We start from the raw sequence: 13,244 nt of genomic DNA, 5'->3' as shown, positions 1-13,244 counted from the left end.
AACCTATTCCTGGAGGTCGGAGATTGGATCACTGTTCTTTCCCCTAATGGTAATCGTTGTGGCGCTGCAAGTTACTTTTATGATGGAGTTAAAGAGCGATTTGTGATTGCGGGCCATTGAGGCAGACTCCATCTAAGCAACCCGCGACCACCACCCATCCTTGCAGCGCCTCACGGCTCAACGAACCTCCGAGCGAAGGCTGCAGTAAGCCTCCTCATTCTCTGACATGGCATGCTTTAGACTGAGAGTGGGCCTGTCGCTTTTTCTCAGCCAGCCTGAACACCTCTGTCAGCCAGGGTCTCTGGGGAGGTCTGGACTGTGTACCCAAAGCAGCCATTGCAGCTGCATGAGCCACAGTCCTAAACCTCACTCATTTCCCCTCAACGTCAGGCAGAGTGGGGTACGATGCCAACCCCAGCTGCAAGCGATGATGAAATTCTCGCTTGCAACTTTAATCAGCTAGCTGAGACCAGGCAACTAAGGGTTTAAATGGGGTCCTGGGTGTACACCCACCACCGGAGTGGAAGGATGGCAGGTGCATCTTACAGATGACAAGTCGATGGTCAGAGGGCAGATCAGCTCCACGGTAGGTCCTGGTGTCAAGCACATGGTCCCGCATCCGCTGTACCATCACTATGTAGTCCAGCAGATGTTCTTGCTTGGACCCGGCATGCATCCATGATGTGTGGATGCGCCAATGCCAGAACAGTCCATGGGCTGCACAAAAATCTAGCAGCCTCTTACTGTTATTGAGCTGACCTGGCTCATGCCTTCCAGTCACTCCAGACCAGGTGATTGGTCCTTCGATCCCGAGGGGCCCATTTAGCCAGCACCTGTGACAGGAGGTCATAGAAGGCATCTGACTCATCGGGCTCGCCTGCATCCCTACACGGATGTTCGTCTTCGGTGGGGGCATAAGTAACCACGACCACCACTCCTCGCCTCTGGTTGATGGGAAGGTGAGCCCAAAGAAGCCTGGGGCTTACAGCTTCCCACACCTCACCTCCACACTCCCACGTCCCCTTCATTCTTTTGTTCAGAAGAAGAGTCTTCATAGACGCCTGTCTCCCCGGAGCCTCCGGCACAAGTTTGATAAAATTTTAATTCGTGTTTTAGTGGTAATTAATTCAAGGTGGAGGGGTTACCAGCCCCTCGCACCCGTCCAGAGCCCCCTTTTGCCGCTGTGGTGGCTTCAATTGCCATGAGGGGAATGGCCAATCGAAATTTGCCCTCCTCCCATGGCACTGTTCACCACAGCATTACCATGTGGCACCAACAAAGAGGTAGGGGGTTGTTTTGCCGGACTACCACTCCCCATAAACATACACACCACTACCGCTCCCCACACATACACACCATTGACGGGTGACCGTTTAGAACAAGCGGCCGTACGGTCAAAGCCCCTACGTCCACCAGGTCTGCGGTCCAGATGCGCTGAAACTGAAGTCGACTAAAAACAAATTTTTGTTTACCAGGTAAGGCCAACGGAGGTGAAAATCTATTTTCCAGAAGCGACCTGGGCTATCGCAAACGATGGCCCAGCGGGAAGTGGCTCATCATCGCCACGTGGACAATTTGAAACGGCGGCCGATTAACTCTTTTAAGACGTGTAACGTCGATTCCACATGCGGAAGGGAAAAAAAAACGGAGGACTCGAAGAAAAAACATCCACGCGACCACCACGGGGAGAGAGGAGACATGAAAATTTCAAACATCATCAGGGTCGGGATCAAAACCCACGGCCTCCTGTATACCAGGCGAGGTAGTTAACATCTCGCAACTGTGATGATGATTAGAGAGAGACACCGCAAACTCCAAATACACAGCAGCAGGCATCGTCAGGGTCGGGATCGAACCCACGGCCTCCTCTATACCAGGCGAGGTAGTTAACATCTCGCAACTGTGATGATGATGATGAGAGAGACACCGCAAACTCCAAATGTACAGCAGTAGGCATCGTTCGGGATCAGAACCCACGACCTCCATAACCAGTCGAGGGAGATAACATCTCGCCGTCGTGGCGCCCCGAATGGAGTCGTCCTGGGAGGGGGAAGCCATCGTTACACCCTGCGTAAAGGGCCGTCCATAAATGACGTCACGCGATTTTGGCCGATTTTTTACCCCCCCCCCCTTGCCCTCGTCACACGGCGTCACAAAAAGTCAGACCCCCCCCCCCTCAAATATGACGTCATTAAGCTCCCCCCCCCCAAAAAAACATATTTCCATTTTTTAAATAAAACATGCTTCAAATCGCTTTAAACTATTGTCATTGTGTGTATTTAATGTGGCACTGCACTCTGATGTTGTAGGAGAAAACATTGATTAAAAAGGAGGCGTTGGAAAGCTGAAATTTAGCATGAAATTTACTTGAAAATATTCAACGTCTAACTAAACCCGCAGATGTTCAGAATATTATATTGAAATTTTCGTATAATTATAAAATATTAAAAGTTATTATAACTCCAACAAAAATACTTGAAACTTTGTAGTAAAATGAAGCAAAATGGAGAGTACAATTATAACAATCACATATTCAGTCCACAGAATGAAAAGCCCTGGTAGAATCATTAAAATGAAAATGTTTAATAACAATCATTCCAAAAATGTTCTAAATTTATGCTTCTCCATTCTCCCATGGAGAAGCAAAATGCGCCTTCATGGAATAATTAAAAGGTGACCTTAGTAAATTTAAATAATAAAATTGTTATTAATGAAAATTTATAAAAAAAAATTAGCGTTGTTAGAACAATTATATTTAATTAAATAGAACGTGCTGTTTATATTTATTTAAAGTTGTGCATTTTCATGTGACGTCACATTTCTCAAACCCCTCCCCCCTCGTCACACATCGTCACAAATGTCTGAGCCCCCTCCCCCCCCCCTAGGTGCGTGACGTCGTTTATGGACGGCCCCACCATGATAATCCCACTTCGTTGAGCGATAATTTGTGATAGCCAGGTCGCTTCTGGTAAAGAACTACGTAGCTCAGTGGGCCTTACCTGATAAAAAAAAATAAAAGTAGTTTTATCTTTTGATTTAAAGCTTTCGTGACTGCAGTAATTCATATTCTTAGTTTTTTCGGTAAAGTCACGTTGAAGAGAAACAACAAAATAACAAAATATATATAAAACAATAAAAAATTCTCGAAACGTCTTGAGAATTTTTTATTGTTTTATATATATTTTGTTATTTTGTTGTTTCTCTTCAACGTGACTTTACCGAAAAAACTAAGAATATAGTTTTATCTTCTTTGGTTCTTTCGGTGAAGTCACGTAGAATGAGAATAAAATAATAAATTGATAAAATAAAATAACAATAATATTCTCACGACGTTTTGGCCACAACACAAGCGGCCTTCATCAGGTGAAGGGACGAGACTGTCTGTTTCACTCCAGCGCTGTCCTACCAGACAGTCTCGTCCCTTCACCTGATGAAGGCCGCTTGTGTTGTGGCCGAAACGTCGTGAGAATATTATTGTGTTATTTTATTTTATCAATTTATTATTTTATTCTCATTCTACGTGACTTTACCGAAAGAACCAAAGAAGATTAATCATTGCAGTCACTAAAGCTTTAAATCGAAAAGTAGTTTTAGTTTACGGTAGTTTGTTACTACCTCTTAGATGCATTTCTTGTTTAGACGCTCCGTAAGTGCATGGCGGGACCCTCTTTAACAATACTCGTAAATAAATATAAGCATTGTTAATTGAAATTGCGTAATTCTAATTCTATTATATCATCGTTCCAGCACGGCTCGCTTTGGTTAGTGGAAATGACGCGTTCCCTTTGTTGACTCGGGTCACCATTTGAGTGCGCAACTTCACCGCGGCCCCTTCCGCCGCTCCGACGCGGGAGTCAAATGCGCGCGGTCCCTCCCGCGTGCACTCGGCAGAGGCGAGGACGAGGAGACGCAGAAGAGGCGAGGAGGTGAGGAGAGTTGAGGAGGAGAGAGGAGGTGAGGAGGAGGTGAGGAGAGGTGAGGCGAGGTGAGGAGTGAGAAGAGGCGAGAAGAGGTGAGGAGGAGGTGAGGAGAGGTGAGGAGGAGGTGAGGAAGAGGTGAGGAGAGTTGAGGAGAGGTGAGGCGAGGTGAGGAGTGAGAAGAGGCGAGGAGGAGGTGAGGAGAGGTGAGGAGGAGGTGAGGAAGAGGTGAGGAGAGTTGAGGAGAGGTGAGGAGAGGTGAGGCGAGGTGAGGCGAGGTGAGGAGTGAGAAGAGGTGAGGAGGAGGTGAGGAGAGGTGAGGAGTGAGAAGAGGCGAGGAGGAGGTGAGGAGAGAGGAGGTGAGGAGTGAGAAGAGGTGAGGAGGAGGTGAGGAAGAGGAGGAGAGGTGAGGCGAGGAGAGTGAGAAGAAGTGAGAAGAGGTGAGGAGGAGGTGAGGAGGAGAGGTGAGGAGTGTGGAGGCGGTCAGGCTCTCTCCGCTGTGTGACTGCATCAGGTGAGGCGTTCGCTTCCAGCACTCACCCATCACACTCACCAATCACACTCACCCATCTCACTCACCCATCTCACTCACCCATCACACTCACCCATCTCACTCACCCATCACACTCACCCATCACACTCACCCATCTCACTCACCCATCTCACTCACCCATCACACTCACCCATCACGCTCATCCATCACGCTCACCCATCACGCTCACCCATCACACTCACCCATCACACTCACCCATCACACTCACCCATCTCACTCACCCATCACGCTCATCCATCACGCTCACCAATCACGATCACCCATCACACTCCCCCATCACACTCACCCATCTCACTCACCCATCTCACTCACCCATCACACTCACCCATCTCGCTCACCCATCACGCTCACCCATCACGCTCACCCATCACGCTCACCCATCTCACTCACCCAGCTCACTCACCCATCTCACTCACCCATCTCACTCACCCATCACACTCACCCATCTCACTCACCCATCTCACTCACCCATCTCACTCACCCATCACACTCACCCATCACGCTCACCCATCTCACTCACCGATCACACTCACCCATCACACTCACCCCTCACACTCATGCTCACCCAACCCCTCACTCGTTCACTCACCCACTCATACTGAGGTCGACAAGACACTGTTTAACCACCATTGACAATGCAGGTCACAACAACACACGCACCTACTCACCCATCTACCCACTCACCTACTCACCCACAGACTCGCCCACCCACTAACCCCATCTAAAACGCCTATCCACTCACCCACCCATTCACCCATTCACTCACCCACTCACTCACTCACCCATTCAACCACCCACTCACTCACCCACCCACTCACCCACCCACTCACTCACCCACCCACACATTCACCCATTCACCCAGTTACCACTTTTCTCACCCATCCACTCACCCACCCACTCACCCACCCATTAACCCATTCACTAACCCACCCACTCACCCACCCATTCACCCATTCACTAACCCACCCACTCACCCACCCATTCAACCACCCACCCACTCACCCACTCACCCACCCACTCACCCATTCACCCCCTCACCCATTCACCCACCCATTCACCCAGTTACCCATCCACTCACCCATCCACTCAACACACTCACCCACTCATCCATGTAACTCACCCATGTCACTCACCCACTCATGAATAACACAGTAAATCCTCGTGTAACGCGCCTTCATGCTTCACCCACTCACCCACTCACCCATTCACCCCCTCACCCACCCATTCACCCAGTTTCCCATCCACTCACCCATCCACTCAACACACTCACCCACTCATCCATGTCCCTCACCCATGTCACTCACCCACTCATGAATAACACAGTAAATCCTCGTGTAACGCGCCTTCATGCTTCACCCACTCACCAACTCACCCATCCACTCACCCATTCACCCCCTCACCCACCCATTCACCCATTCACCCAGTTTCCCATCCACTCACCCATCCACTCAACACACTCACCCACTCATCCATGTCACTCACCCATGTCACTCACCCACTCATGAATAACACAGTAAATCCTCGTGTAACGCGCCTTCATGCTTCACCCACTCACCCACCCACTCACCCATTCACCCCCTCACCCACCCATTCACCCATTCACCCAGTTTCCCATCCACTCACCCATCCACTCAACACACTCACTCACTCATCCATGTCACTCACCCATGTCACTCACCCACTCATGAATAACACAGTAAATCCTCGTGTAACGCGCCTTGATGCTTCGTGTTGTTTCTTTCTCGCTCCCCGCGCCCGCTATAACGCGATTCGAGAGCTCGTGACGGACCATGGTAACGGCTCCTTTCCAAGCTGGCCACTTGTTTGTAGAATGTTCCATTCCAGGTGAAGTAAGCGTTGGTGAGGCAGTGTCTAACCAGGGCCGGTACATCAGCATTCAGTCCTTGTTGGACCAAATCTTCAATGATTGCAATGGTGTCAGGCACAGGAACTTTGGTAAGCAAAGATAGCACGTCGATACTGACAAGCAAATCACCTGGAGATCATGAGATGTCCTTAATTGAAGATATTAAGTGAGCTGAGTTAAGTACACTCGATTTCTCTGTATGAGAATACGGGGTGAAGCGTATGGGTTTGGCAGCTGTGTTACTTAACGGGGCCTGAAAAGGGGATCGGTGGTCAGTGGCAGGGAATTTTAAGGGAATTGGTTGGGAGAAATACAAAATGGGAAACGGAGGATGATTGACAGGGGAGGGACAAGTTGGGAATCCGTTAGGAAAAGTGGGAAGGCGATTGGTCGGAGGGAAAGCGGGAGGTCAAGGAACCATCGGGAAAGGGGCTCGGGGGGGGGGGGAAGCGAGGGAGTTCGGGACGCTTGGAGTGAAGGGAATCCTTGAAGGCGCGCGCGAGTGTCTCGTGCCGAAGGAAATAAACACTCCTATCAGTTGAAGACTGCTGCATTGGGTGATACTACACACGTAACAAACTAAAATTTGCGTCTCAACAGTTTTACAGGTAATCATAATAATTCTTGAACGTCAAATCAGTGTCCACTTTTCCCGATATTTTGCGGTCCGCCTCTACACCGTCCCCACCAGCATGGCGTGCGCAGTGGCCGCCTCGGCGCCGGAGCCGATCGGGGACTTCCCCGCGTGGCTGGAGGCGCAGGGCGTGAACGCGGAGGTGGCCCGGGCCATGGACTCGGAGCTGGGCATCCGGGACTACGGGGTCCTGCGCGCCTGCGTCGGGGACGGCCTCGTGCGGGCCGAGCTGCTGGCCGCGGCGCGCGACCGCCTGCCCTTCGGCTTCTACGCCGTGCTGCGGCAGGTGGTGAAGGCCCTGCGGGGCGCCGAGCCCCACGACGCCGACGACGACGCGGCCGCCGCCTCCTCCCCCTGTGGCGACGTGACGCTGGCAGGCCTGGTGGACGTGCTGCTCGCGCTGTTCAGCGGCTTGAGCCGGGAGCTGCTGCTGTCCGCGCGGAGGCTGGGAGACACCGACGATCGGAAATATACGGCGGCTTCTCCCTCGTCCTTGGGTGCATCCGCCACAGAAAACTTGATGGCGATGGAGACGAGTCACCTTATGGAAAACGGTAATCGGCGCTTCGCTCGCTTTTTAAATGTAAACTAAACTATAAACTGAAATATTTATATGTTGCCAGCTAAGGGCCACTGAGCCTATATAGCTCTAATTCATAAGCGACCTGACCACAAATGATAACTCAACGAAGTGGCTTATCGCGTGAAAATGTTTCAGCAGCCAAATACTCTCAACACTCGATGTTGATTCTAAATGCGGAGGGAAAATCGGAGAACCCGGGGAAAACACGCAAACTCCTAATATGCAGCGGACATCATCAGGGTCGGGATCGAACCCACGACCTCCTGTATGCCAGGCGTGGGATTTAACATCTCCTAACCACCGTGATGATGATGATGATGAGAGAGACACACAGACTCCAAATATACAGCAGGCGTCAGGGTCGAGATCGAACCCACGCCTTCCTGTATACCAGGCGAGATAGCGAACATCTCGCCACCGCGGTGCGCCAAATACAGAGGTCGGTGGGTGCCGGGGATGTGGGAGAGAGCCGCTAACGCTTGAATAAGTTTGGATTTATTTCGCCGTCAATCCAGCCGACGGCCGTGAGCCGTCATCTTCGGTGCGCAGAGGGGGAAAGGGTGACCCAGCGAGAAATAGCGTATTTACAAAAACAGAAGCCCCGAATATTCAGACCAGCGAGATGTCCAACGCCAGCGGGGCGGGCTAACGCTACGGACGAGATGGACCAATAGACTGGATCGTGGTGGCAAACAGAGTGAGGTGTAAGTCGGAAGTGAGGTGCCCGGTGGGGTTGAAGGAGGAGAATTGGGCCTTCGATATGGTCCACTGTAAATGTTGAAGAGGTTGACGGGCTAGAGGACGCTTTCCAATCTCTCAACATCTCTTCGCCTACACAGCCTGTCCCCCCGCCTCCCAAGCCACCGACTCCCCCCCCGCCCCGCCAACCCCTCTTATGCTTGACATTTCCCCACCGGTCTCGCCCACATCGCGCAAGTAGTGCTCACAAGTGACGTCATCACATCTACCCCCCCTCTATTTATGGAACGAATCGGGAGGATTTCTCCACAAATCTGGCTGTCCCGCCTGATGAAGCTGGTTGTAATTAGTGGCGAAATGTCGTACTCGGATTGTTAATGCTGTGGCGTTGCTCTCCAACACACCGGTGTGCTGCTGTACTGGTAACGAATTGGCCACGTTCTGTTTACGTGACAAACCTTAACTAATTGGCTGTGTTGGCTGGTGGCGGGTTTAACGATACATATATTTACGCGTTCTAACCCAAAAAAATAACCTTATTATGGATGATATTGGTCGTGAAAGCCCTATTACGTGTTAAACTCGCCCAACAACATCATCATCTCGGTTGAACACGTGGTAGGCTTTCGCGACCAATATCCGCGGCCTGCGCGCCCGCCTTATTCTGGCTCCTGCGGAGAGCTTCTCGAGACCTCGTGCCTCGCCCGTCGCCCCCACTGATGTCCTCTTCTCCCCCCCCCACTCCCCCATGTGTGCAGATACTACTGACTCTATAGTGTGTAGGGTGTGTAGGAAGATACTACTGACTATTGTTTGTAGGGTGTGTAGGTATATATTCCTACACACCCTACAGACAAGAGTCAGTATATTATCTACATGTATACTTACACACCCTACATACAACCCTGTTGGGTCAACTTTTTACCCCCACATCTGGGGGAGGGGGAGTCCACTTGCTATAACTTTTTTGATTCAGGCCTCCCGAAAGGCTCCTATCATTTCGTTGATGGACAAACGGAACGCCGGGCTTTCATGATAGATAACGCGGATTTAGAATCGGGTATAGCGCGATCGAGCGGAGGGAACTAACGCCGCGCTGGTAGGAACACGCGGTCGTGCGGCTCCCTCGGTGGTAGCGTCGCACGAGGCATTGGGATGCCGGTGGATGCTTCTAGATGCTACCCGCGTGCCTCAAGTCGCTGATGCCAGCGGTGTGTGTGCGTGTCCCCCTCTCTCGTCTCAGATGAGCCGGCGTTGACCCAGACTCTGGACGTCGACTCGGACTCCAGCCTCGCCGTGCATCGGATCAAAGCGGAGTCTCCCCGCGGTAGTGCGCGCTCTCGGCAGTCCCGGGGGGGGGCAGGGGACACCAGCCGCTTGCCTGCAGTCCCCAGTCCCCCCGTGTTATTCCCAGAGATCTCCGGTTCATTGTAGATGCCACTCTAGATGCAGATGCCACTGGTTCTTCACATTCTGTAGATGTAGATGCCACTGGTTCTTCACGTTCTGCAGATGTAGATGCCACTGATCTTCAGGTTCTCTAGATGTAGATGCCACTGGTTCTGCAGATGTAGATGCCACTGGTTCTTCACATTCTGTAGATGTAGATGCCACTAGTTCTTTACGTTCTGTAGATGTAGATGCCACTGCTTCTTCACGTTCTGCAGATGTAGATGCCACTGCTTCTTCACGTTCTGTAGATGCCACTGGTTCTTCACGTTCTGCAGATGTAGATGCCACTGCTTCTTCACGTTCTGCAGATGTAGATGCCACCGGTTCTTCACGTTCTGCAGATGTAGATGCCACTGGTTCTTCACGTTCTGCAGATGTAGATGCCACTGGTTCTTAACGTTCTGCAGTTGTAGATGCCACTGGTTCTTCACGTTCTGCAGATGTAGATGTCACTGGTTCTTCACGTTCTGTAGATGAAGATGCCACAGGTTCTTCACGTTCTGCAGATGTAGATGTCACTGGTTATTCACGTTCTGCAGATGTAGATGCCACTGGTTCTTCACGTTCTGTAGATGTCACTGGTTCTTCACGTTCTGCAGATGTAGATGCCACTGGTTCTTCACGTTATGCAGATGTAGATGCCTCTGGTTCTTCACGTTCTGTAGCTGTAGATGCCACTGCTTTTTACGTTCTGCAGATGTAGATGCCACTGGTTCTTCATGTTCTGCAGTTGTAGATGCCACTGGTTCTTCACGTTCTGCAGATGTAGATGCCACCACCGCCATCTATTGTGCGGCGGTTGAACTTACGACTCTCGGTCCGAACAGCCGCAACTGGACATACGGACCAGGTTTGTTCCTGCCTCTGAAAGTTCGCAGGTCAAATGCTCGTAAGTAGAGGAGTCCCCGTATTTGGTTACCTGCAGGACCAGCCCGTTCGGGTGAAACTCACGGACAATGACTGACGCCACAGCCGTGTGTCTTGCCTGTTCCCAGCCGATCCGACCGTGACCCCGACCCTGGACATGGACTCCAGCCCCAGCCACGGCCTGCATTTCATTAAAGTGGAGCAGCCCGATGGTAAGGCCCGCTCGCCTTGTGACGTCGCAGGCTGGTCGATCGCGGTTGTTGCGCGTCGCCACCGGGGGCCCTCGATCCGGTTGAGCCCCTCGGCTTGCCCAGGTGGAGCAGGAATTGCCGACAGCGTGGCGGATGACGTGCGTGGCTGGCTCGCCTACTCCCGTGTCCGTTATTGCGTGCGAAAGACGTTCCAACACGCGGGCATATGTACAGCCGCCTCACTGCAGGATGGGACATTTCTTATCTTGGTGGGGGACTGTCAGTGGTGACGCGTATTACCGACAGCATGAAGGGCCTGCGTTCTCGGGCGCATTTCTGTGTGGAGTGTGTATGTTCTCCCCCCTGCTCTGCAGAGTGTGAGTGAGCCTGAGTGTGTATGTTCTCCCCCCTGTTCTGCAGTGTGTGAGTGAGCCTGAGTGTGTATGTTCTCCCCCCTGTTCTGCAGTGTGTGAGTGAGCCTGAGTGTGCATGTTCTCCCCCCTGTTCTGCAGAGTGTGAGTGAGCCTGAGTGTGCATGTTCTCCCCCCTGTTCTGCAGTGTGTGAGTGAGCCTGAGTGTGTATGTTCTCCCCCCTGTTCTGCAGTGTGTGAATGAGCCTGAGTGTGCATGTTCTCCCCCCTGTTCTGCAGTGTGAGTGAGCCTGAGTGTGTATGTTCTCCCTCCTGTTCTGCAGTGTGTGAGTGAGCCTGAGTGTGCATGTTCTCCCTCCTGTTCTGCAGTGTCTGAGTGAGCCTGAGTGTGTATGTTCTCCCTCCTGTTCTGCAGAGTGTGAGTGAGCCTGAGTGTGTATGTTCTCCCTCCTGTTCTGCAGTGTGTGAGTGAGCCTGAGTGTGTATGTTCTCCCTCCTGTTCTGCAGTGTCTGAGTGAGCCTGAGTGTGTATGTTCTCCCTCCTGTTCTGCAGAGTGTGAGTGAGCCTGAGTGTGTATGTTCTCCCCCCTGTTCTGCAGTGTGTGAGTGAGCCTGAGTGTGTATGTTCTCCCTCCTGTTCTGCAGAGTGTGAGTGAGCCTGAGTGTGCATGTTCTCCCCCCTGTTCTGCAGTGTGTGAGTGAGCCTGAGTGTGCATGTTCTCCCCCCTGTTCTGCAGTGTGTGAGTGAGCCTGAGTGTGCATGTTCTCCCCCCTGCTCTGCAGAGTGTGAGTGAGCCTGAGTGTGCATGTTCTCCCCCCTGTTCTGCAGTGTGTGAGTGAGCCTGAGTGTGTATGTTCTCCCTCCTGTTCTGCAGTGTGTGAGTGAGCCTGAGTGTGCATGTTCTCCCTCCTGTTCTGCAGTGTGTGAGTGAGCCTGAGTGTGTATGTTCTCCCCCCTGTTCTGCAGAGTGTGAGTGAGCCTGAGTGTGTATGTTCTCCCTCCTGTTCTGCAGTGTGTGAGTGAGCCTGAGTGTGTATGTTCTCCCCCCTGTTCTGCAGTGTGTGAGTGAGCCTGAGTGTGCATGTTCTCCCTCCTGTTCTGCAGTGTGTGAGTGAGCCTGAGTGTGTATGTTCTCCCTCCTGTTCTGCAGTGTGTGAGTGAGCCTGAGTGTATATGTTCTCCCTCCTGTTCTGCAGAGTGTGAGTGAGCCTGAGTGTACATGTTCTCCCTCCTGTTCTGCAGAGTGTGAGTGAGCCTGAGTGTGCATGTTCTCCCTCCTGTTCTGCAGAGTGTGAGTGAGCCTGAGTGTGTATGTTCTCCCTCCTGTTCTGCAGTGTGTGAGTGAGCCTGAGTGTGCATGTTCTCCCTCCTGTTCTGCAGTGTCTGAGTGAGCCTGAGTGTGTATGTTCTCCCTCCTGTTCTGCAGAGTGTGAGTGAGCCTGAGTGTGTATGTTCTCCCTCCTGTTCTGCAGTGTGTGAGTGAGCCTGAGTGTGTATGTTCTCCCTCCTGTTCTGCAGTGTGTGAGTGAGCCTGAGTGTGTATGTTCTCCCTCCTGTTCTGCAGAGTGTGAGTGAGCCTGAGTGTGCATGTTCTCCCCCCTGTTCTGCAGTGTGTGAGTGAGCCTGAGTGTGCATGTTCTCCCCCCTGTTCTGCAGTGTGTGAGTGAGCCTGAGTGTGCATGTTCTCCCCCCTGCTCTGCAGAGTGTGAGTGAGCCTGAGTGTGTATGTTCTCCCCCCTGTTCTGCAGAGTGTGAGTGAGCCTGAGTGTGTATGTTCTCCCTCCTGTTCTGCAGTGTGTGAGTGAGCCTGAGTGTGTATGTTCTCCCCCCTGTTCTGCAGTGTGTGAGTGAGCCTGAGTGTGCATGTTCTCCCTCCTGTTCTGCAGTGTGTGAGTGAGCCTGAGTGTGTATGTTCTCCCTCCTGTTCTGCAGTGTGTGAGTGAGCCTGAGTGTATATGTTCTCCCTCCTGTTCTGCAGAGTGTGAGTGAGCCTGAGTGTACATGTTCTCCCTCCTGTTCTGCAGAGTGTGAGTGAGCCTGAGTGTGCATGTTCTCCCTCCTGTTCTGCAGAGTGTGAGTGAGCCTGAGTGTGTATGTTCTCCCTCCTGT

At 51.9% G+C, this 13,244-nt stretch overlaps 1 protein-coding gene across 1 annotated transcript in view; it reads left to right on the top strand.

Moving 5' to 3' along the window:
* The first annotated feature begins 4,274 nt into the window (after positions 1 to 4,274).
* Positions 4,275 to 13,244, top strand: part of LOC116942739 (uncharacterized) — a 35,761-nt gene continuing 26,791 nt past the window's right edge. The window contains exons 1-5 of the mRNA XM_076068083.1: positions 4,275 to 4,304; positions 4,374 to 4,431; positions 7,029 to 7,525; positions 9,497 to 9,580; positions 10,701 to 10,784. Coding sequence (XP_075924198.1) covers positions 7,030 to 7,525; positions 9,497 to 9,580; positions 10,701 to 10,784 — 664 coding nt within the window. The 5' untranslated portion in view covers positions 4,275 to 4,304; positions 4,374 to 4,431; position 7,029. The remainder of the gene's footprint in view (positions 4,305 to 4,373; positions 4,432 to 7,028; positions 7,526 to 9,496; positions 9,581 to 10,700; positions 10,785 to 13,244) is intronic.

This window comes from Petromyzon marinus, chromosome 1, assembly GCF_048934315.1.
Source record: "Petromyzon marinus isolate PM22_M1 ecotype Great Lakes invasive population chromosome 1, UKy_Petmar_22M1.pri1.0, whole genome shotgun sequence".
NCBI classification, from domain to species: domain Eukaryota; kingdom Metazoa; phylum Chordata; class Hyperoartia; order Petromyzontiformes; family Petromyzontidae; genus Petromyzon; species Petromyzon marinus.
Note: the sequence above shows the minus strand (reverse complement) of the source record. Positions and strands in the feature narration are given on the sequence as shown.